The sequence below is a fragment of the Pleurodeles waltl genome, chromosome 2_1, assembly GCF_031143425.1.
Source record: "Pleurodeles waltl isolate 20211129_DDA chromosome 2_1, aPleWal1.hap1.20221129, whole genome shotgun sequence".
Taxonomy (NCBI): domain Eukaryota; kingdom Metazoa; phylum Chordata; class Amphibia; order Caudata; family Salamandridae; genus Pleurodeles; species Pleurodeles waltl.
In genome coordinates, this window is record NC_090438.1 from 727,182,556 (window position 1) to 727,206,030 (window position 23,475).

Here is a 23,475-nt window from a genome sequence, read left to right on the forward strand (position 1 = left end):
ACTGCTCCAGCGACGCTTTCCCCAGGACCAGCGACCTCTGAATCCTCAGAGGACTGCCCTGCTTCCAAAAGACCAAGAAACTCCAGAGAACAGCAGCCCTGTTCAACAAAGACTGCAACTTTGTATCCAGAGGAGCAGATTTAAAGACCCCTGCAATCCCCGCAAGAAGCGTGAGACTTACAACACTGCACCCGGCGACCCCGACTCGACTGGTGAAGAAACAACGCTACAGGGAGGACCCTCCGGCGACTCCAAGACTGTGAGTAACCAAAGTTGTCCCCCCTGAGCCCCCACAGCGACGCCTGCAGAGGGAATCCCGAGGCTCCCCCTGATCCCGACTGCCTGACTCTGAAATCCCGACGCCTGGAAAAGACCCTGCACCCGCAGCCCCCAGGACCTGAAGGATCGGAACTCCAGTGCAGGAGTGACCCCCAGGAGGCCCTCTCCCTTGCCCAGGTGGTGGCTACCCCGAGGAGCCCCCCCCCTTGCCTGCCTGCACCGCTGAAGAGACCCCTTGGTCTCCCATTGAAATCTATTACAAACCCGACGCTTGTTTGCACACTGCACCCGGCCGCCCCCGCGCTGCTGAGGGTGTACTTTTTGTGTGGACTTGTGTCCCCCCCAGTGCCCTACAAAACTCCCCTGGTCTGCCCTCCGAAGACGCGGGTACTTACCTGCTGGCAGACTGGAACCGGGGCACCCCCTTCTCCATTGAAGCCTATGTGTTTTGGGCACCACTTTGAACTCTGCACCTGACCGGCCCTGAGCTGCTGGTGTGGTAACTCTGGGGTTGCTCTGAACCCCCAACAGTGGGCTACTTTGGACCCCAAACTGAACCCCGTAGGTGGTTTACTTACCTGCAAAAATTAACATTACTTTACCTCCCCCAGGAACTGTGAAAATTACACTGTGTCCACTTTTAAAATAGCTATATGTGTTTTATGTAAAAAGTATATATGCTATTGTGATTATTCAAAGTTCCTAAAGTACTTACCTGCAATACCTTTCAAATGAGATATTACATGTAGAATTTGAACCTGTGGTTCTTAAAATAAACTAAGAAAATATATTTTTCTATACAAAAACCTATTGGCTTGGAATTGTCTCTGAGTGTGTGTTCCTCATTTATTGCCTGTGTGCATGTACAACAAATGCTTAACACTACTCCTTTGATAAGCCTACTGCTCGACCACACTACCACAAAATAGAGCATTAGTATTATCTCTTTTTGCCACTATCTTACCTCTAAGGGGAACCCTTGGACTCTGTGCATACTATTCCTTACTTTGGAATAGTGCATACAGAGCCAACTTCCTACAACAAGCATATGAAGGCTACGACAAGGGCTCCCATGAGAATGTCAGAACTATATTCATGTCCAAATGAGACACCTTAAAGACACATTTGTTCTACAATGCCTTAAAGAATCTCATGTCAACTGGATGTTTGAAAAGTGGCCCCTGATCAGGGAAGGAAATGCAAGCTAAAATGGCTGCTATATATGCCTTGGCTGCTCACGAGTCTCCATCAAAAACACATCAAGCTGCAGAACAGGCAAAACACCTGACTAGAAGGAGAAGTCAAAGAATTTAGATATACACCATGAGGCAAAGACTGAGCATCCGTTATGGGTATCTAGTAAGGGTACCTGGCACACAAAAGAACCCCAAGCACCTACACTGATAAATCATAGAAGGAACGCATTATCCGAAGTTCCAGGCAAAAAGATGAACTGATGCCATATTCAGAAGTTACATCTAGCCCATGCAGTGTGATAGTAGGATGTCAGACAGAAAGTAAACATGGTTACGAGTACCACAGAGACATAAGGTCTGGAAAGCACAGGACTTCGTTCAGTTCAATGCAAACAAATTACATGCACCCTGGGTTTCAGTTATAGGAAGAAACACGTAGCGGAAGCCGTACAACCAGTACGCACTCAACGGTCCCCACTGACTGGGAAACAAAGATGTGGGCACTTCTGGTTGCTGGACATCACAAAAAGATCTATTGCCATACAGGGGTGACCATTAAGTTCGCCCATGTGGAAGATCACACCCAGCAGTCTTTGCTTTTGTTTCCACTGGTTTTATAGAGGACAGTCTGATGAAAGGATCGGTATTGGTTTCCCCAGTCTGACTTTTGAAGCAATACTACCTTGCTTGTTTGCGTAGTACATCAAAGTGACGATGTTGTCAAGACTTCGACGTGATCACCTTGCAATCATGGAAGACAGTCTTTCATGGTAAGCGTATGGCCCTGTGCTCTAGCATGTTTGTATGTAGTTGTTGTTTTTGGAGTGACCACGATTCATGGATTCTCAAGCCCCTTAATTGTGCGCCACAGCTACAAAGACCTATGTCAGTCATCACCATAACTTGGGGACCATGGCAGCAAGAAGTGTACCCTCACGAAAATGATCATTGCAGAGGGCCACAACAGTTCATATGCTTGTAGTCCTTGTTGTTTTCATGGCCTTTAGTTGGGCTGACCTTGTAGTCTGTGTCCGTGTACAACAAAAGACTGTTTGCTGTACATTTAGTAACGTATCATGAGGCAGGAAAGCTTTCAAGTGCGGGGTGCCCAGGAATGCTCCTAGAAAGAGTATCCTTTGTGTCTGTATCAGTGGGAAGTTCTCCAAGCCGAAAGAGAAACAAGATTTCTGCAAAAGGGTCCCTACAGTTGTTAACACACTCCCTGTGGCACTTTTATCAGTCAGTCACACAGGGAGCCTACTAAATTTTAAGTGGGCCACTGCTATTGCACACGGTGCAGACAAGAGGCCATTCTGAAGCAGGCACCCTAGTAGTTCTGCCCCCGCCCATCTCAAACCTAAAAAATGCCTGTGTCTGTCCGCAAAACGGATATAGAAACATGTATTCTGAAGGTTTAGGGAGACCTCTAATCTTGAGCTTGAACAGCTTCAGAATCTTACAAAAGTTCTTCGTTTTTTCTCATTCAGGATCAGTCTGAAACTGTCTCCTTCCTTGAGGTTTATAAGGCACATGAAGTAGCAATCCTATCCCTTCTGAGACCAATGATCCTTCTGAACTGCACCTTTGACTACTAGGAAGGCCCTGCATCAAGTTGTTGGGGATATGGGACGCCTTTGTTTTTTAGGGTGATAAATGGTGGAATCTTCAAAAAGACCTAATCCTGAACCCCGGGTCTAATGTTAACTCTTCACTTCCTTGAAGAAAAAGTGCCACCCACTAACTGATCTTATGTTGAGAAGATCTCAGAGTACTGTGGGTGTTAAGGGTTGAGGAAGATTGAAACTGTCATCAAAAGCCTGTAGCTTTACAACTTTGGGTAAGAAAGCTGCTTCTGTGTGAGAACTGGGTGAGGTGGTGGGTGACGTGTGGGCCTGAGGACTGAAGCCTGTGAAACATGTCAGATGCATCTAGACAGCCTCAGAGAACCCTGTTAATCTTATCCACATGAAGCAAAGTTTACCATGGACCGGTCCACTACTTCTGTGGTATCCAAACCCACTTACATGTACACTTCAGTTGCACTAATTCTATTTAGTATGTGAAATGAGTCTTCCCATGCATTTCACACAACTGGAAATAATCAGCAAAGCCAGCCCCAATAGAGTGTGCATGTGTCAGGGCAAGAGGAAAACCTGCATTAGCTGCTGTCAGTGCAGGGCTGCCAGAGGCAAAGACTTTCCTCCATATCCTATTGAATTGCTTGGACGTCCTATCAGGAGGGAACAGAAAGTATTCAACTTTTATTTCACTGATGAACTCTGAGCTACCAGACTTTCTGCTGAAGACCCAATAAAAATGATGGATCAGAAGAGCAAACAAAGTATGTGGAGGCTGCGTTAGATATGCACAGGATCGAGTTTGGCTTGCTTCAAAGTTCTCGTAGCATGGCCTCAGCATGGCCTTGTTGATGGATAGCAAAAGCTCAGAAGATTCCCATGAATAGAGTGGACTAACAGTTTTGACTGATCAGGGATCTCAAGTGTCTGAAGACATGTGAATAAAGGTGGTGCTACTCCACAAAGTGCCCGCATTGTATAAACAATAGTTTTGATGACATATCTACCCCATTGCCTCTCTGCTAATTTATAAGTAGTGTTATGTCAAACTAAAAGGGCAGAAGGAGGTTGTCAGCCTTGCTGCCCTCAGCATCTCTGGAACTAATCACTCCAAATGTCAAAGCACTGAAATGAGATGTGAACAGTTCATGACCTCTTACATCTGTAGAAGCACCACGTAGAGGGAATCAGATTCAGAAGGAGCACTGCTATCAGAGGTGAAGTGGGTGCCATGGAAGCTGGGGCCAGAACGACAAGCACGGCCACAGGCAGCACTTCATGACACATGGTAGCCAGAGATTTCTCACCAGGTGCATTCTGGGAGTAAATAGCCAGGATGTCCTTCTAGAAGGCTTTGAAGTCCTCCTGGGAAGCTTATGAAGGAAGAAACCACACATTGATCAAAAACATGGACAGGTTCTGAGAAATCAAACATTTGCCTCAATCTTTTGCATTTCTCTTTGTGCACGAATGAGGAAAAAGTGATTGTGTTTTTAATGGTGCATATAGCATATTTTAGGTTAACAACTAAGGCAGTATACTGGATGTGGTAAGAGTCCCTGACTCCTTTCTAAGAGGCAGGCCATTAAGCACTGTTCCCCCTGCTTCCAAATGACATTGAGCTGCATCATGGGGAAGAGGTTGCAAGTTTCATAGTGCAGAGATTGCAGTCTTCTACAGCTCCAAGCATCAAAAGTAGAATTTATGAGAGTCTGTGACTGACATTTATGTAACATTTGTTGGAGGGCTAGTCCAAAGACTTTGAAGTGACATGTTCTTGAAAAGCAGAGGAAGAACCCTGAGGAACTCGAAGAAAATTAAGGAAAGCCTTAGAAGCTCTGGAAACCTTATCTATTGAGGAGCAGATAAAAAATGAACCAACGTCACCTGCTCCATGTATACCAAATGCAGGGCTCCGAGGTCACTTCAGGCTCATTAAACAATGTTGTGCAGCAGCCTCTGGCAACAGTGAAGCGGTACTGCTATAAAAAAAAAAATATATCCAGATCCCGTCTGCCAGCTGAAATTTACAGTATTGACCATCTGTTCAAAGTATATTTTGAATCACAACATGATTAATAATTAATATCTTTTGTTGCTCCAAAAGTAAGACTGTGGAAGAATAGGAAACACACAACATTGATAATGGACATATAACTAAATACAATGATCTTTGTAGTCCGTGCTATATTTCAGTTTGTTGATAATCCTGGTATAGAGCGTATGTGAAACTAAAGAATTTAAACAAAATGCTTTCTGTGTATTAAGGTAAGCATGCAAGAAATGATGAAAGGCCTATGCACCGTTATGCAAAATAGTCATGAAAGTAGTGCTATGGGCCAGAGCTGCTGAAATGATATGTGCCACTGTGGAAGTAGTGCTGTGGGGCAGAGCTGCTGAAATGATATGTGCCACTGTGGAAGTAGTGCTGTGGGGCAGAGCTGCTGAAATGATATGTGCCACTGTGGAAGTAGTGCTGTGGGGCAGAGCTGCTGAAATGATATGTGCCACTGTGGAAGTGCCACAATAGTGGAAATCATGTGTTTAAGAGTTATAAGTGTCTATTACAGAAGCGTTTTGAAAATGTTTGTAGCTTTCTTTGCGAGTAGCATAGTGGCACTAGCAGTTTCACGAAATAACTGGCAAAACAGTTGTCAAAGATGTGTCATTTGCTCCATAACTGCACCAGTAAGGCTACTTTGAAATTTGTGGGAATTTTCTGCTTGCCTTTTCTCAAAGAGGGATCATTTCTCACTTGGGATGTGATTTTGGCCAGATCACAGAAGACAACAAGACTTCAGAGAGGAAGCACAAGTAATGTGAGCATTGCCTTTTGAACAAAGTTCCTTTATGAGCGCAGTCAGGACAAAACTTTCTAGTTACTTACCATGCTCAGATACTTATGCAACTTCAGACAAGATACAGTACCCACTTGAATGATTATAACAGTGGCATGACAAAAAGCAGCAGTTGAGGGGAGAGAATGGTAAATAATACTCTGGGACCTTCTATGGAACCTGTCAATAACATCCTTTGCTACAACGAGGTAAGCAAAAGTGACATAAGTCCGCTAAATGGAAGAAAGAAAGTCAGTCTTTCTTTATTGAACCAAAGGTTATGGACAACATTTCATCGACATCTCCACCAGAAATCGTGTACTGAAATACATGAACGATGCAATAGAACATATGTCTCACTTACAGCACATAAATGGGGAGTGTGCAGTTTCCAAAATGAAAAGTTAAACATTCACACCCACCACGATCAATACAAGACTTAACACATCTATCAAAACTTAATACTGACATTTAAATGCTCTTTTCTTTAACACACCTTTTCAGGAGGAAAAATAAATAACATTTGATAAAGTGTAGGAAATAATTCACCCTTAAGCTCACCTGCTTGTATTACCTTAAATATAAATACTATTCATTACAGAATTGGCTTACCGTCTGAACCCCAGATAAGTCCCTTTTCAGCCCTGTCACAGTCTGGTACAGGACCTAGAATAGAACAGAACATGATGAAACTAGACGTCATTGTAATGCTAAGAAACTACATAACGCACCATGGCTATTCATTTTCACAATAATGGTCCAAATGCTCAGAAAATAAAGTAAGTTGCCCTTTGGGTGGTGCTTCATGTTGCCGCCTCAGTCTGCTCATCTGCATCCACACTGTTCTCTTCCAAAAAGTGTACAGAGACATTGCAGTCCCAGCAGTGAATGTAAAATTACTCCTGACGATAACATACGTGGTTCCCAAAACAGGATGGGGCAATGTTATAAACAATTTGCAAAGAATACCTTTAAAATTAGGTGTATAGCAAATACAAATCGACGATTTGAATTCAAAACATTGTAACATATTTAATATCGTAAAATGGAGTGCTCAGTTTAGTCACTTCAGAATTCAAATTATAAATTTTCAATAAACTGTGGTTGTGAACAGTCTAATGTGAAAGGTTCAAGTTAAATTTTAATTCACATTAAAGAAGAAGTGCAGGAATAAATAAATAAATGATATCCAAACAGAGCAGCCGAGGCTGATGAAGCTACTCAGGATATGATGATATTAAGAAATGAAGCATTTGCTCACATTGTCTTGTTGTGCATTTAAGGCCATATCTTCCTCCTTTAACTTCATCATCATGTCAACATCCCGCTCATAGTTCGGTACGTCTGTCAGCGTTCGAGGAATATAAGCTTTCTTAAATACCTAAAACACAAATGCGGAATTACAATCAGTGTGGGTGGCGGAACTGTGCATAGGACTGGGAAGTAATTAGCTACCACGGCATTATACCTTTGACATTTAGGATATACCAGCTTTGATTTTAGAATTTCAAAATTTAAAGTACCGCTGTCAAATACTCAGAATTCAGGTATGCAGTCTATCAAATATATTATATAAATATTCTTCTCCATGTATTCCATTTCAGTATACTGAGCTGGATTAATAAGCACTAATTGGCCCCATAGTTTTTGTAAAGCCAAAACACTTACATGATGCCAGACAAAATGAAGAAATTATTTGTTTTTAAAGCAATCTCTGGCATAAAAAGGTATTGATGCTGGTGTATAGGCCACAAGTCGGTGGTAATTATCAAAATTCCCTTACAAAACAATGTACGTGCTCTCATGCAATTTTCAGGTGAAGGAGAGATGCAGATATGCAGCACTAATTGATTGAATTAAGGACGACATCTCTCAAAGCAATACACAACTATTCAAAGCAAAATAAATATAAAAGCTGCCTTTATGATGATTTTGTTCTGCACTTAATTTTTAAGTTTTTACGTATTGCCAATTTGTGTCAACTGATTGTTAGTGTCAGCTGTTTGAATGAAAAAGGTTGTGCTGACAGCTTTACTTTCCATCAGTGGCAGCGCCTTCACTTGCGAGTACTATGTCTTCCATCCTCATGTTCAGGCAGTGGGTGGAGGACAGCACAAGACGACGAGTGGAACAGAAGATAGAGTGTGGGCTTGCACAATAGGAGATTGTTAATTTGAGAAAGAAAACCACTATAAAGGCAACCATCCCATTTTCGTGTGTCCAGCTATTTCTACTCCAATGCTGAAGGAGCAGATTACGATGCGAAGTGGATGGTAATAACTGGAGACAACAAAGGTGCAAGCCTGGCTCAAGAAGAAAATACTTTCATGGTATAATAAGCAAATTGTTTGAAGAAAAAAAATGTAATATGTGCAGAAAGCTAGCTTGTCACTATGTCAACAATGCTTTCGCTTACAAAAGGTATCCTATGCATCAACGTGCTGTAAGGTTCTTTTCAGTTCCAAAGCACAAAATGTAAGGTTTTTGCTTTTGCACGGAGTCCTGGATGGTGTCTGCATGATGAATTCTATGTCAGGACCGGAGGCAAGGATTATGCTTAACTTTATTTCCTTTATTAAAACAGCAGCCTTTAAAGTAACAAACTCCCTTTCCCAACATTCCCTGGGAAAGAACTATAATACTCAGGAACCAACCAAGTGCCCCCAAAAGTGTCCATATAACGTAGTCTCTGCATGATTAAACTTCCTCTTTCTTTCCTGCTGCCGATGAAGAGATATGTGGAACTGTAGCACAATTTCACTGTCTTTGTTCTTGTGTGGCATTGCCCTGGTACGCGATCGCACGGGGGAGCATTAAAGGAATTGATCTGTTCCTGTGCGACTCCACTGCGTCCTCGCGACTCTCACCGGGGACGCGATAAACCTCGGCAGCCCTTAGACTTAGGGTAGTCATCTGAAAAGTGATGTGCGCTTACTGCACCATTATTTGACCATCGCAAGGGACGGGCACCTCATTTGAATCGAGACGCTCGCCCCTTGCGCTGCAGTTCCGCGCCTGGAAGCCCTGACGCCTCACAAAAGGGGTCTGTATTGTGAGATTAACATGGCGGCCGACGCCCGGAAGGGTCTATAGTTCTTCTTGCCAGCAGGCAGTGTCTTCGCCTCAGATTGGCTGCAAGCGTGCACCACGTGCTGATTATCGGGCCGCTGCGGGGCAAAGCCAAGCCATGTGTTAGGTTTTTCCCAGTAAAAGCGAGGGAGTTCTGGCCCCAGGGGATTACCCCATATCAATTTCTTTAGTCCAGCCCTACCACTGCCTCACAGAGGTGGTGCTTACAGGCACTTGCAAAAGCATAAAAAAACAAAAAGAGGTGCTTACGCACAATACTGTTTGGCTGTTATCAGCTTTAAATATTGGTGACTCGTCACCATTCAATCCCTGGTGGCAGCCGCACCCTACTTTGTGTGACACACGTGTGGGAAAGGCGAAAGCCTGCCCCACGTTTGCCTGCCTATTACTGTCTGCATACATTTTGTCTTGAGCATAATAAAAATAAATAAAAAAAGGGAGATATTAATTACATCACAGAAATAATAACTGGGACTTCACCTCAGGACCATGCAGGACACCTATACTGAAGAGGAGACCATTTCGGTCTTCCCTATAGATGAAGAGTTCTGCGAGGTGGTGGACGCCTCTATCCAAAAGGCTTTAGCTTCGGCTATGAATCCTTTGGAGCAGTATCTCCTACACCTGGCCTATACTTGTCCGGTACTCCTGATTTATCAGATCCGTGCTCCAGAGTAGATACTAGGGCGCTACCTGTTCATCGCCCCTAGAAATGCCAAATAGAAGCGGGGGTAGACCTGAAGGAGTTTGACTGGGTGTAGCAGGCCTTTCTTGACAGGCCCGATCCTCCCATTTTCCCAGATCATTTATATGCCTTATCAGCCTTGTTGGGTGGGGGGCGGGGGGTGGAGGAGGGGGTACAGGACGGAGCGGGGATATTCCTGTCTTGCCAGGGATTCGCCTAATGAAGGGCCCTCGAGACCATGGCTTCCGTCCCCTAGTCCCTCAGTGCCAGGAACGCCTCAGGAAACCCTTCGTCAAGGATGTCTGGGCCAAACTGACAGCCAAGTACCCCCGCCCGTCCCTGCCAGGGAAAGTCTACCACACTCCAGAGACAGCCCCAGGATGGCCACTTGTAAAGAAATGGCTCCCTGTTGCAGTTACCCCCCACTTTTTGCCTGATACTGATGCTGACTTGACTGAGAAGTGTGCTGGGACCCTGCTAACCAGGCCCCAGCACCAGTGTTCCTTCACCTAAAATGTACCATTGTATCCACAATTGGCACACCCTGGCATTCAGATAAGTCCCTTGTAACTGGTACTTCTAGTACCAAGGGCCCTGATGCCAAGGAAGGTCTCTAAGGGCTGCAGCATGTCTTATGCCACCCTGGAGACCTCTCACTCAGCACAGACACACTGCTTGCCAGCTTGTGTGTGCTAGTGAGGACAAAACGAGTAAGTCGACATGGCACTCCCCTCAGGGTGCCATGCCAGCCTCTCACTGCCTATGCAGTATAGGTAAGACACCCCTCTAGCAGGCCTTACAGCCCTAAGGCAGGGTGCACTATACCATAGGTGAGGGTACCAGTGCATGAGCATGGTACCCCTACAGTGTCTAAACAAAACCTTAGACATTGTAAGTGCAGGGTAGCCATAAGAGTATATGGTCTGGGAGTCTGTCAAACACGAACTCCACAGCACCATAATGGCTACACTGAAAACTGTGAAGTTTGGTATCAAACTTCTCAGCACAATAAATGCACACTGATGCCAGTGTACATTTTATTGTAAAATACACCACAGAGGGCACCTTAGAGGTGCCCCCTGAAACTTAACCGACTATCTGTGTAGGCTGACTAGTTTTAGCAGCCTGCCACAAACCGAGACATGTTGCTGGCCCCATGGGGAGAGTGCCTTTGTCACTCTGAGGCCAGTAACAAAGCCTGCACTGGGTGGAGATGCTAACACCTCCCCCAGGCAGGAATTATCACACCTGGCGGTGAGCCTCAAAGGCTCACCTCCTTTGTGCCAACCCAGCAGGACACTCCAGCTAGTGGAGTTGCCCGCCCCCTCCGGCCAGGCCCCACTTTTGGCGGCAAGGCCGGAGAAAATAATGAGAAAAACAAGGAGGAGTCACTGGCCAGTCAGGACAGCCCCTAAGGTGTCCTGAGCTGAAGTGACTCTAACTTTTAGAAATCCTCCATCTTGCAGATGGAGGATTCCCCCAATAGGGTTAGGATTGTGACCCCCTCCCCTTGGGAGGAGGCACAAAGAGGGTGTACCCACCCTCAGGGCTAGTAGCCATTGGCTACTAACCCCCCAGACCTAAACACGCCCTTAAATTTAGTATTTAAGGGCTACCCTGAACCCTAGAAAATTAGATTCCTGCAACAACAAGAAGAAGGACTGCCTAGCTGAAAACCCCTGCAGCGGAAGACCAGAAGACGACAACTGCCTTGGCTCCAGAAACTCACCGGCCTGTCTCCTGCCTTCCAAAGATCCTGCTCCAGCGACGCCTTCCAAAGGGACCAGCGACCTCGACATCCTCTGAGGACAGCCCCTGCTTCGAAAAGACAAGAAACTCCCGAGGACAGCGGACCTGCTCCAAGAAAAGCTGCAACTTTGTTTCCAGCAGCTTTAAAGATCCCTGCAAGCTCCCCGCAAGAAGCGTGAGACTTGCAACACTGCACCCGGCGACCCCGACTCGGCTGGTGGCGATCCAACACCTCAGGGAGGACCCCCGGACTACTCTACGACTGTGAGTACCAAAACCTGTCCCCCCTGAGCCCCCACAGCGCCGCCTGCAGAGGGAATCCCGAGGCTTCCCCTGACCGCGACTCTTTGAACCTAAAGTCCCGACGCCTGGGAGAGACCCTGCACCCGCAGCCCCCAGGACCTGAAGGACCGGACTTTCACTGGAGAAGTGACCCCCAGGAGTCCCTCTCCCTTGCCCAAGTGGAGGTTTCCCCGAGGAATCCCCCCCTTGCCTGCCTGCAGCGCTGAAGAGATCCCGAGATCTCCCATTGACTTCCATTGAAAACCCGATGCTTGTTTCTACACTGCACCCGGCCGCCCCCGCGCTGCTGAGGGTGAAATTTCTGTGTGGGCTTGTGTCCCCCCCGGTGCCCTACAAAACCCCCCTGGTCTGCCCTCCGAAGACGCGGGTACTTACCTGCAAGCAGACCGGAACCGGGGCACCCCCTTCTCTCCATTCTAGCCTATGTGTTTTGGGCACCACTTTGAACTCTGCACCTGACCGGCCCTGAGCTGCTGGTGTGGTGACTTTGGGGTTGCTCTGAACCCCCAACGGTGGGCTACCTTGGACCAAGAACTGAACCCTGTAAGTGACTTACTTACCTGGTAAAACTAACAAAAACTTACCTCCCCCAGGAACTGTGAAAATTGCACTAAGTGTCCACTTTTAAAACAGCTATTTGTCAATACCTTGAAAAGTATACATGCAATTTTGATGATTTGAAGTTCCTAAAGTACTTACCTGCAATACCTTTCGAATGAGATATTCCATGTAGAATTTGAACCTGTGGTTCTTAAAATAAACTAAGAAAAGATATTTTTCTATATAAAAACCTATTGGCTGGATTTGTCTCTGAGTGTGTGTACCTCATTTATTGTCTATGTGTATGTACAACAAATGCTTAACACTACTCCTTGGATAAGCCTACTGCTCGACCACACTACCACAAAATAGAGCATTGGAATTATCTATTTTTACCACTATTTTACCTCTAAGGGGAACCCTTGGACTCTGTGCATGCTATTCCTTACTTTGAAATAGCACATACAGAGCCAACTTCCTACATTGGTGGATCAGCGGTGGGGTACAAGACTTTGCATTTGCTGGACTACTCAGCCAATACCTGATCACACGACAAATTCCAAAATTGTCATTAGAAATTCATTTTTGCAATTTGAAAGTTTTCTAAATTCTTAAAAGTCCTGCTAGGGCCTTGTGTGTTAAGTCCCTGTTTAGCATTGTCTTTTTAGAGTTTAAAAGTTTGTTAAAAGTTTGAATTAGATTCTAGAAACAGTTTTAGATTCTTTAAAAAGTCTTCCAACTCTTAGCAAAATAATGTCTGATACAGAGATGAATGTGGTGGAACTCGACACCACACCTTACCTCCATCTTAAAATGAGGGAGCTAAGGTCTCTCTGTAATATAAAGAAAATAACCATTGGCTCCAGACCTACCAAAATTCAGCTCCAGGAGCTGTTGGCAGAGTTTGAAAAAGCCAACCCCTCTGAGGATGACTTCACAGAGGAAGAAATTAGTGACTTGGAGGGCAATTCCCCCCTTCCAGTCCTAAATAGGGAGACCAGGGCCTCTCAAGCCCTGTCTCCAAAAATGATAGTCAGAAATGTTGCTTCCCTCACAGGAGGGTCCAGCATTTCTGAAATCACTGAGGATGCTCTCAGTGAAGATGACCCCCTGTTAGCCAGGATGGTCAAAAGATTGGCTTTGGAAAAGCAGCTCCTAGCCATAGAAAGGGAAAGAAAAGAGATGGGCCTAGGTCCCATCGATGGTGGCAGCAACTTAAATAGGGTCAGAGATTCTCCTGACATCCTAAAAATCCCCAAAGGGATTGTAACAAAATATGAAGATGGTGATGACATCACCAAATGGTTCACAGCTTTTGAGACGGCTTGTGTAACCAGAAAAGTGAACAGATCTCACTGGGGTGCTCTCCTTTGGGAAATGTTCACTGGAAAGTGTAGGGATAGACTCCTCACACTCTCTGGAAAAGATGCAGAATCTTATGACCTCATGAAGGGTACCCTGATTGAGGGCTTTGGATTCTCCACTGAGGAGTATAGAATTAGATTCAGGGGGGCTCAAAAATCCTCGAGCCAGACCTGGGTTGATTTTGTAGACTACTCAGTAAAAACACTAGATGGTTGGTTAACTGGAAATGAAGTGTGTGACTATGTTGGGCTTTATAATTTGTTTATGAAAGAACACATTTTAAGTAACTGCTTCAATGAAAAGTTGCATCAGTATCTGGTAGACCTAGGTCCAATTTCTCCCCAAGAATTGGGAAAGAAGGCAGACCACTGGGTCAAGACTAGGGTAACCAAAACTTCCACTGGGGGTGACCAAAAGAAAGGGGTTACAAAAACTCCCCAGGAGAAAGTGGGTGACACTAGAAACAAAGAAAAAGAGTCCTCTGTAGGCCCCCAAAAACCAGAACAGGTGGGTGGGCCCCAAGACACAACCCAAAACAAAGGTGGGTACCAGGGTAAGAACTGGGATGCCACTAAGGCATGGTGCCACAACTGTAAACAGTATGGGCACCACACCAAGGACACTTCTTGTCCCAAAAACAAACCCCAGAACAAAATTCCAGGGGTAACCAGTGTAGCCATGGGAGATGACTCCTCAGATGAGGAGGTCTTCATAGCCTTCAACTGGAAACAGGGCCCAACAGGTGAGTTGGAGATTCCAGAGGGAAGTAGACACTTCCACCACCTACTGGTGAATGGAATCCCAACCACTGCCCTGAGAGACACTTGTGCCAGTCACACTATTGTGCATGACAGGCTGGTGCTCTCAAACCAGTACATCCCAGGTGAGACTGCCAGGGTAAGAGTTAGCCTAGACAGGGTCACTAAGAGGCCTGTGGCTTTAGTGCCCATAGAAGTGGGTGGCACTCTTAGCTGGAGAAGGGTAGTAGTCAGTACAGACCTCCCCCTTGATTGTCTCCTTGGAAATGACTACCCAGAGGTTAGTCAGAGCCCAAGAGAGGAACTGGTCCAGTGCCAGTCCTCTCCCAAGGATTCTGGAAGTCCTGCCTCTGCAGTAAATGCAAGCAGGCCCCAGAAGAAGAAGAAAAGAAAACAGAGTAGGAAGGGTGGACAACCTTTAGCCAAGGTTACAGCAAGCCAAGGAGATTCTGCTCCAGTAGGGGAGAACTCCAAAAATGGCCCTGATAAAGTCCAACCTGACCCACAAGAAGTCCTGGCTAGACAGGCAACTGTTAAACCTGAGTGGGTGGCTCCTCAGCTAACAGAAGAAAGAGTGGAAGAAGGGTGTTTACTACAAGATGTGGTAACCCCCCACTCTAATACAGCAGACAGGCAACCTGAACCCAAAGAGGCCTGTAACTTAGCCCCTTCCCTTTTAGGTGAAGAGCTAAAGGTGTGGTTCTGGGCACTGACAGCTGTCAGTGGCCTCTGCTGGGTGTTAGCCTTTATGGCTGCACTATCCTTAGCATGGTGGTCTGACCCCATGCCAAATAGCAAGTTAGGCCCCCTGACCCTATTGGTCATGGTGGGGTTACTCCAGCTCTGGGTAACCTCTCTGGGTAAGCTAGGGGTAACCCTGGCCAAGATAAGGTCAGCAGAGGTGGATACCTCTAAGACCAAAATAGAAAGAATGGGTGGAGACATTGAAGAGGCAGACAAGAGGCAATTCAGACTAGGTCCTATCACTGTGGAAGTAGGTCAGTTCCCCAAAGGGAATGGCCTGAACAGAAGGATGTAAGGCAGAGTAGGCCCTGCAACTAACCAGCCTATTTCTCCTACTCTTCCTCGCCTGACAGACTAGGAAGACTCTCCCAGCTTGGGCTGAGTCTCCTGGCCTGTGGGCTGGGGGGGGCTTGTGTAAAGAAATGGCTCCCTGTTGCAGTTACCCCCCACTTTTTGCCTGATACTGATGCTGACTTGACTGAGAAGTGTGCTGGGACCCTGCTAACCAGGCCCCAGCACCAGTGTTCCTTCACCTAAAATGTACCATTGTATCCACAATTGGCACACCCTGGCATTCAGATAAGTCCCTTGTAACTGGTACTTCTAGTACCAAGGGCCCTGATGCCAAGGAAGGTCTCTAAGGGCTGCAGCATGTCTTATGCCACCCTGGAGACCTCTCACTCAGCACAGACACACTGCTTGCCAGCTTGTGTGTGCTAGTGAGGACAAAACGAGTAAGTCGACATGGCACTCCCCTCAGGGTGCCATGCCAGCCTCTCACTGCCTATGCAGTATAGGTAAGACACCCCTCTAGCAGGCCTTACAGCCCTAAGGCAGGGTGCACTATACCATAGGTGAGGGTACCAGTGCATGAGCATGGTACCCCTACAGTGTCTAAACAAAACCTTAGACATTGTAAGTGCAGGGTAGCCATAAGAGTATATGGTCTGGGAGTCTGTCAAACACGAACTCCACAGCACCATAATGGCTACACTGAAAACTGTGAAGTTTGGTATCAAACTTCTCAGCACAATAAATGCACACTGATGCCAGTGTACATTTTATTGTAAAATACACCACAGAGGGCACCTTAGAGGTGCCCCCTGAAACTTAACCGACTATCTGTGTAGGCTGACTAGTTTTAGCAGCCTGCCACAAACCGAGACATGTTGCTGGCCCCATGGGGAGAGTGCCTTTGTCACTCTGAGGCCAGTAACAAAGCCTGCACTGGGTGGAGATGCTAACACCTCCCCCAGGCAGGAATTATCACACCTGGCGGTGAGCCTCAAAGGCTCACCTCCTTTGTGCCAACCCAGCAGGACACTCCAGCTAGTGGATGTAGGAAGTTGGCTCTGTATGTGCTATTTCAAAGTAAGGAATAGCATGCACAGAGTCCAAGGGTTCCCCTTAGAGGTAAAATAGTGGTAAAAATAGATAATACTAATGCTCTATTTTGTGGTAGTGTGGTCGAGCAGTAGGCTTATCCAAGGAGTAGTGTTAAGCATTTGTTGTACATACACATAGACAATAAATGAGGTACACACACTCAGAGACAAATCCAGCCAATAGGTTTTTATATCGAAAAATATATTTTCTTAGTTTATTTTAAGAACCACAGGTTCAAATTCTACATGTAATATCTCATTCGAAAGGTATTGCAGGTAAGTACTTTAGGAACTTCAAATCATCAAAATTGCATGTATACTTTTCAAGTTATTCACAAATAGCTGCTTTAAAAGTGGACACTTAGTGCAATTTTCACAGTTCCTAGGGGAGGTAAGTATTTGTTAGGTTAACCAGGTAAGTAAGACACTTACAGGGCTTAGTTCTTGGTCCAAGGTAGCCCACCGTTGGGGGTTCAGAGCAACCCCAAAGTCACCACACCAGCAGCTCAGGGCCGGTCAGGTGCAGAGTTCAAAGTGGTGCCCAAAACACATAGGCTAGAATGGAGAGAAGGGGGGTGCCCCGGTTCCGGTCTGCTTGCAGGTAAGTACCCGCGTCTTCGGAGGGCAGACCAGGGGGGTTTTGTAGGGCACCGGGGGGGACACAAGTCCACACAGAAATTTCACCCTCAGCAGCGCGGGGGCGGCCGGGTGCAGTGTCGAAACAAGCGTCGGGTTCGCAATGTTAGTCTATGAGAGATCTCGGGATCTCTTCAGCGCTGCAGGCAGGCAAGGGAGCGGTTCCTCGGGGAAACCTCCACTTGGGCAAGGGAGAGGGACTCCTGGGGGTCACTTCTCCAGTGAAAGTCCGGTCCTTCAGGTCCAGGGGGCTGCGGGTGCAGGGTCTCTCCCAGGCGTCGGGACTTTAGGTTCAAAGAGTCGCGGTCAGGGGAAGCCTCGGGATTCCCTCTGCAGGCGGCGCTGTGGGGGCTCAGGGGGGACAGGTTTTGGTACTCACAGTATCAGAGTAGTCCTGGGGTCCCTCCTGAGGTGTCGGATCTCCACCAGCCGAGTCGGGGTCGCCGGGTGCAGTGTTGCAAGTCTCACGCTTCTTGCGGGGAGCTTGCAGGGTTCTTTAAAGCTGCTGGAAACAAAGTTGCAGCTTTTCTTGGAGCAGGTCCGCTGTCCTCGGGAGTTTCTTGTCTTTTCGAAGCAGGGGCAGTCCTCAGAGGATGTCGAGGTCGCTGGTCCCTTCGGAAGGCGTCGCTGGAGCAGGATCTTTGGAAGGCAGGAGACAGGCCGGTGAGTTTCTGGAGCCAAGGCAGTTGTCGTCTTCTGGTCTTCCGCTGCAGGGGTTTTCAGCTGGGCAGTCCTTCTTCTTGTAGTTGCAGGAATCTGATTTTCTAGGGTTCAGGGTAGCCCTTAAATACTAAATTTAAGGGCGTGTTTAGGTCTGGGGGGTTAGTAGCCAATGGCTACTAGCCCTGAGGGTGGGTACACCCTCTTTGTGCCTCCTCCCAAGGGGAGGGGGTCACAATCCTAACCCTATTGGGGGAATCCCCCATCTGCAAGATGGAGGATTTCTAAAAGTTAGAGTCACTTCAGCTCAGGACACCTTAGGGGCTGTCCTGACTGGCCAGTGACTCCTCCTTGTTTTTCTCATTATTTTCTCCGGCCTTGCCGCCAAAAGTGGGGCCTGGCCGGAGGGGGCGGGCAACTCCACTAGCTGGAGTGTCCTGCTGGGTTGGCACAAAGGAGGTGAGCCTTTGAGGCTCACCGCCAGGTGTGACAATTCCTGCCTGGGGGAGGTGTTAGCATCTCCACCCAGTGCAGGCTTTGTTACTGGCCTCAGAGTGACAAAGGCACTCTCCCCATGGGGCCAGCAACATGTCTCGGTTTGTGGCAGGCTGCTAAAACTAGTCAGCCTACACAGATAGTCGGTTAAGTTTCAGGGGGCACCTCTAAGGTGCCCTCTGGGGTGTATTTTACAATAAAATGTACACTGGCATCAGTGTGCATTTATTGTGCTGAGAAGTTTGATACCAAACTTCCCAGTTTTCAGAGTAGCCATTATGGTGCTGTGGAGTTCGTGTTTGACAGACTCCCAGACCATATACTCTTATGGCTACCCTGCACTTACAATGTCTAAGGTTTTGTTTAGACACTGTAGGGGTACAGTGCTCATGCACTGGTACCCTCACCTATGGTATAGTGCACCCTGCCTTAGGGCTGTAAGGCCTGCTAGAGGGGTGTCTTACCTATACTGCATAGGCAGTGAGAGGCTGGCATGGCACCCTGAGGGGAGTGCCATGTCGACTTACTCATTTTGTTCTCACTAGCACACACAAGCTGGTAAGCAGTGTGTCTGTGCTGAGTGAGGGGTCTCTAGGGTGGCATAAGACATGCTGCAGCCCTTAGAGACCTTCCTTGGCATCAGGGCCCTTGGTACTAGTAGTACCAGTTACAAGGGACTTATCTGAAGGCCAGGGTGTGCCAATTGTGGATACAATGGTACATTTTAGGTGAAGGAACACTGGTGCTGGGGCCTGGTTAGCAGGGTCCCAGCACACTTCTCAGTCAAGTCAGCATCAGTATCAGGCAAAAAGTGGGGGGTAACTGCAACAGGGAGCCATTTCTTTACACAAGCCCCCCCCAGCCCACAGGCCAGGAGACTCAGCCCAAGCTGGGAGAGTCTTCCTAGTCTGTCAGGCGAGGAAGAGTAGGAGAAATAGGCTGGTTAGTTGCAGGGCCTACTCTGCCTTACATCCTTCTGTTCAGGTCATTCCCTTTGGGGAACTGACCCACTTCCACAGTGATAGGACCTAGTCTGAATTGCCTCTTGTCTGCATCTTCAATGTCTCCACCCATTCTTTCTATTCTGGTTTTAGAGGTATCCACCTCTGCTAACCTTATCTTGGCCAGGGTTACCCCTAGCTTACCCAAAGAGGTTACCCAGAGCTGGAGTAACCCCACCATGACCAATAGGGTCAGGGGGCCTAACTTGCTATTTGGCATGGGGTCAGACCACCATGCTAAGGATAGTGCAGCCATAAAGGCTAACACCCAGCAGAGGCCACTGACAGCTGTCAGTGCCCAGAACCACACCTTTAGCTCTTCACCTAAAAGGGAAGGGGCTAAGTTACAGGCTTCTTTGGGTTCAGGTTGCCTGTCTGCTGTATTAGAGTGGGGGGGTTACCACATCTGGTAGTAAACACCCTTCTTCCACCCTTTCTTCTGTTAGCTGAGGAGCCACCCACTCAGGTTTAACAGTTGCCTGACTAGCCAGGACTTCTTGTGGGTCAGGTTGGACTTTATCAGGGCCATTTTTGGAGTTCTCCCCTACTGGAGCAGAATCTCCTTGGCTTGCTGTAACCTTGGCTAAAGGGTGTCCACCCTTCCTACTCTGTTTTCTTTTCTTCTTCTTCTGGGGCCTGCTTGCATTTACTGCAGAGGCAGGACTTCCAGAATCCTTGGGAGAGGACTGGCACTGGACCAGTTCCTCTCTTGGGCTCTGACTAACCTCTGGGTAGTCATTTCCAAGGAGACAATCAAGGGGGAGGTCTGTACTGACTACTACCCTTCTCCAGCTAAGAGTACCACCCACTTCTATGGGCACTAAAGCCACAGGCCTCTTAGTAACCCTGTCTAGGCTAACTCTTACCCTGGCAGTCTCACCTGGGATGTACTGGTTTGAGAGCACCAGCCTGTCATGCACAATAGTGTGACTGGCACAAGTGTCTCTCAGGGCAGTGGTTGGGATTCCATTCACCAGTAGGTGGTGGAAGTGTCTACTTCCCTCTGGAATCTCCAACTCACCTGTTGGGCCCTGTTTCCAGTTGAAGGCTAGGAAGACCTCCTCATCTGAGGAGTCATCTCCCATGGCTACACTGGTTACCCCTGGAATTTTGTTCTGGGGTTTGTTTTTGGGACAAGAAGTGTCCTTGGTGTGGTGCCCAGACTGTTTACAGTTGTGGCACCATGCCTTAGTGGCATCCCAGTTCTTACCCTGGTACCCACCTTTGTTTTGGGTGGTGTCTTGGGGCCCACCCACCTGTTCTGGTTTTTGGGGGCCTACAGAGGACTCTTTTTCTTTGTTTCTAGTGTCACCCACTTTCTCCTGGGGAGCTTTTGTAACCCCTTTCTTTTGGTCACCCCCAGTGGAAGTTTTGGTTACCCTAGTCTTGACCCAGTGGTCTGCCTTCTTTCCCAATTCTGGGGGAGAAATTGGACCTAGGTCTACCAGATACTGATGCAACTTTTCATTGAAGCAGTTACTTAAAATGTGTTCTTTCATAAACAAATTATAAAGCCCAACATAGTCACACACTTCATTTCCAGTTAACCAACCATCTAGTGTTTTTACTGAGTAGTCTACAAAATCAACCCAGGTCTGGCTCGAGGATTTTTGAGCCCCCCTGAACCTAATTCTATACTCCTCAGTGGAGAATCCAAAGCCCTCAATCAGGGTACCCTTCATGAGGTCATAAGATTCTGCATCTTTTCCAGAGAGTGTGAGGAGTCTATCCCTACACTTTCCAGTGAACATTTCCCAAAGGAGAGCACCCCAGTGAGATCTGTTCACTTTTCTGGTTACACAAGCCCTCTCAAAAGCTGTGAACCATTTGGTGATGTCATCACCATCTTCATATTTTGTTACAATCCCTTTGGGGATTTTTAGGATGTCAGGAGAATCTCTGACCCTATTTAAGTTGCTGCCACCATTGATGGGACCTAGGCCCATCTCTTTTCTTTCCCTCTCTATGGCTAGGATCTGTCTTTCCAAAGCCAATCTTTTGGCCATCCTGGCTAACTGGATGTCCTCTTCACTGGGGTTATCCTCAGTGATTTCAGAGGTGCTGGTCCCTCCTGTGAGGGAGCCAGTATCTCTGACTAGTATTTTTGGAGTCAGGGCTTGAGAGGCCCTGTCCTCCCTAGATAGGATTGGTAGGGGGGAATCTTCCTCCAATTCACTATCATCTTCCTCTGAGTTGCCACCCTCAGAGGGGTTGGCCTTTTCAAACTCTGCCAAAAGCTCCTGGAGCTGTATTTTGGTAGGTTTGGGGCCTATGGTTATTTTCTTTAGTTTACAGAGTGACCTTAGCTCTCTCATCTGTAGATGGAGGTAAGGTGTGGTGTCGAGTTCCACCACAGTCACATCTGTGCTAGACATTTTGCTTCTAAAAGTTGGAATACTTTTTAAGAATCTAAAACTGGTTCTAGAATCTAATTCAAACTTTTAAACTCTAAAAGAAATGCTAAACAGGATCTAACACAAGGCCCTAGCAGGTCTTTTAAGAATTTAGAAAACTTTTCAAATTGCAAAAATCAATTTCTAATGACAATTTTGGAATTTGTCGTGTGATCAGGTATTGGCTGAGTAGTCCAGCAAATGCAAAGTCTTGTACCCCACCGCTGATCCACCAATGTAGGAAGTTGGCTCTGTATGTGCTATTTCAAAGTAAGGAATAGCATGCACAGAGTCCAAGGGTTCCCCTTAGAGGTAAAATAGTGGTAAAAATAGATAATACTAATGCTCTATTTTGTGGTAGTGTGGTCGAGCAGTAGGCTTATCCAAGGAGTAGTGTTAAGCATTTGTTGTACATACACATAGACAATAAATGAGGTACACACACTCAGAGACAAATCCAGCCAATAGGTTTTTATATCGAAAAATATCTTTTCTTAGTTTATTTTAAGAACCACAGGTTCAAATTCTACATGTAATATCTCATTCGAAAGGTATTGCAGGTAAGTACTTTAGGAACTTCAAATCATCAAAATTGCATGTATACTTTTCAAGTTATTCACAAATAGCTGCTTTAAAAGTGGACACTTAGTGCAATTTTCACAGTTCCTAGGGGAGGTAAGTATTTGTTAGGTTAACCAGGTAAGTAAGACACTTACAGGGCTTAGTTCTTGGTCCAAGGTAGCCCACCGTTGGGGGTTCAGAGCAACCCCAAAGTCACCACACCAGCAGCTCAGGGCCGGTCAGGTGCAGAGTTCAAAGTGGTGCCCAAAACACATAGGCTAGAATGGAGAGAAGGGGGGTGCCCCGGTTCCGGTCTGCTTGCAGGTAAGTACCCGCGTCTTCGGAGGGCAGACCAGGGGGGTTTTGTAGGGCACCGGGGGGACACAAGTCCACACAGAAATTTCACCCTCAGCAGCGCGGGGGCGGCCGGGTGCAGTGTCGAAACAAGCGTCGGGTTCGCAATGTTAGTCTATGAGAGATCTCGGGATCTCTTCAGCGCTGCAGGCAGGCAAGGGGGGGGTTCCTCGGGGAAACCTCCACTTGGGCAAGGGAGAGGGACTCCTGGGGGTCACTTCTCCAGTGAAAGTCCGGTCCTTCAGGTCCAGGGGGCTGCGGGTGCAGGGTCTCTCCCAGGCGTCGGGACTTTAGGTTCAAAGAGTCGCGGTCAGGGGAAGCCTCGGGATTCCCTCTGCAGGCGGCGCTGTGGGGGCTCAGGGGGGACAGGTTTTGGTACTCACAGTATCAGAGTAGTCCTGGGGTCCCTCCTGAGGTGTCGGATCTCCACCAGCCGAGTCGGGGTCGCCGGGTGCAGTGTTGCAAGTCTCACGCTTCTTGCGGGGAGCTTGCAGGGTTCTTTAAAGCTGCTGGAAACAAAGTTGCAGCTTTTCTTGGAGCAGGTCCGCTGTCCTCGGGAGTTTCTTGTCTTTTCGAAGCAGGGGCAGTCCTCAGAGGATGTCGAGGTCGCTGGTCCCTTCGGAAGGCGTCGCTGGAGCAGGATCTTTGGAAGGCAGGAGACAGGCCGGTGAGTTTCTGGAGCCAAGGCAGTTGTCGTCTTCTGGTCTTCCGCTGCAGGGGTTTTCAGCTGGGCAGTCCTTCTTCTTGTAGTTGCAGGAATCTGATTTTCTAGGGTTCAGGGTAGCCCTTAAATACTAAATTTAAGGGCGTGTTTAGGTCTGGGGGGTTAGTAGCCAATGGCTACTAGCCCTGAGGGTGGGTACACCC

General features: G+C 47.3%; 1 protein-coding gene across 1 annotated transcript in view; it reads right to left on the reverse strand.

Moving 5' to 3' along the window:
- Positions 1-23,475, reverse strand: part of RIOK1 (RIO kinase 1) — a 297,153-nt gene that overhangs the window by 21,725 nt on the left and 251,953 nt on the right. The window contains exons 14-15 of the mRNA XM_069217290.1: positions 7,151-7,270; positions 6,502-6,555 (exon numbers count right to left, since the gene is read on the reverse strand). Of these exons, the coding sequence (XP_069073391.1) occupies positions 6,502-6,555; positions 7,151-7,270 (174 nt within the window). The remainder of the gene's footprint in view (positions 1-6,501; positions 6,556-7,150; positions 7,271-23,475) is intronic.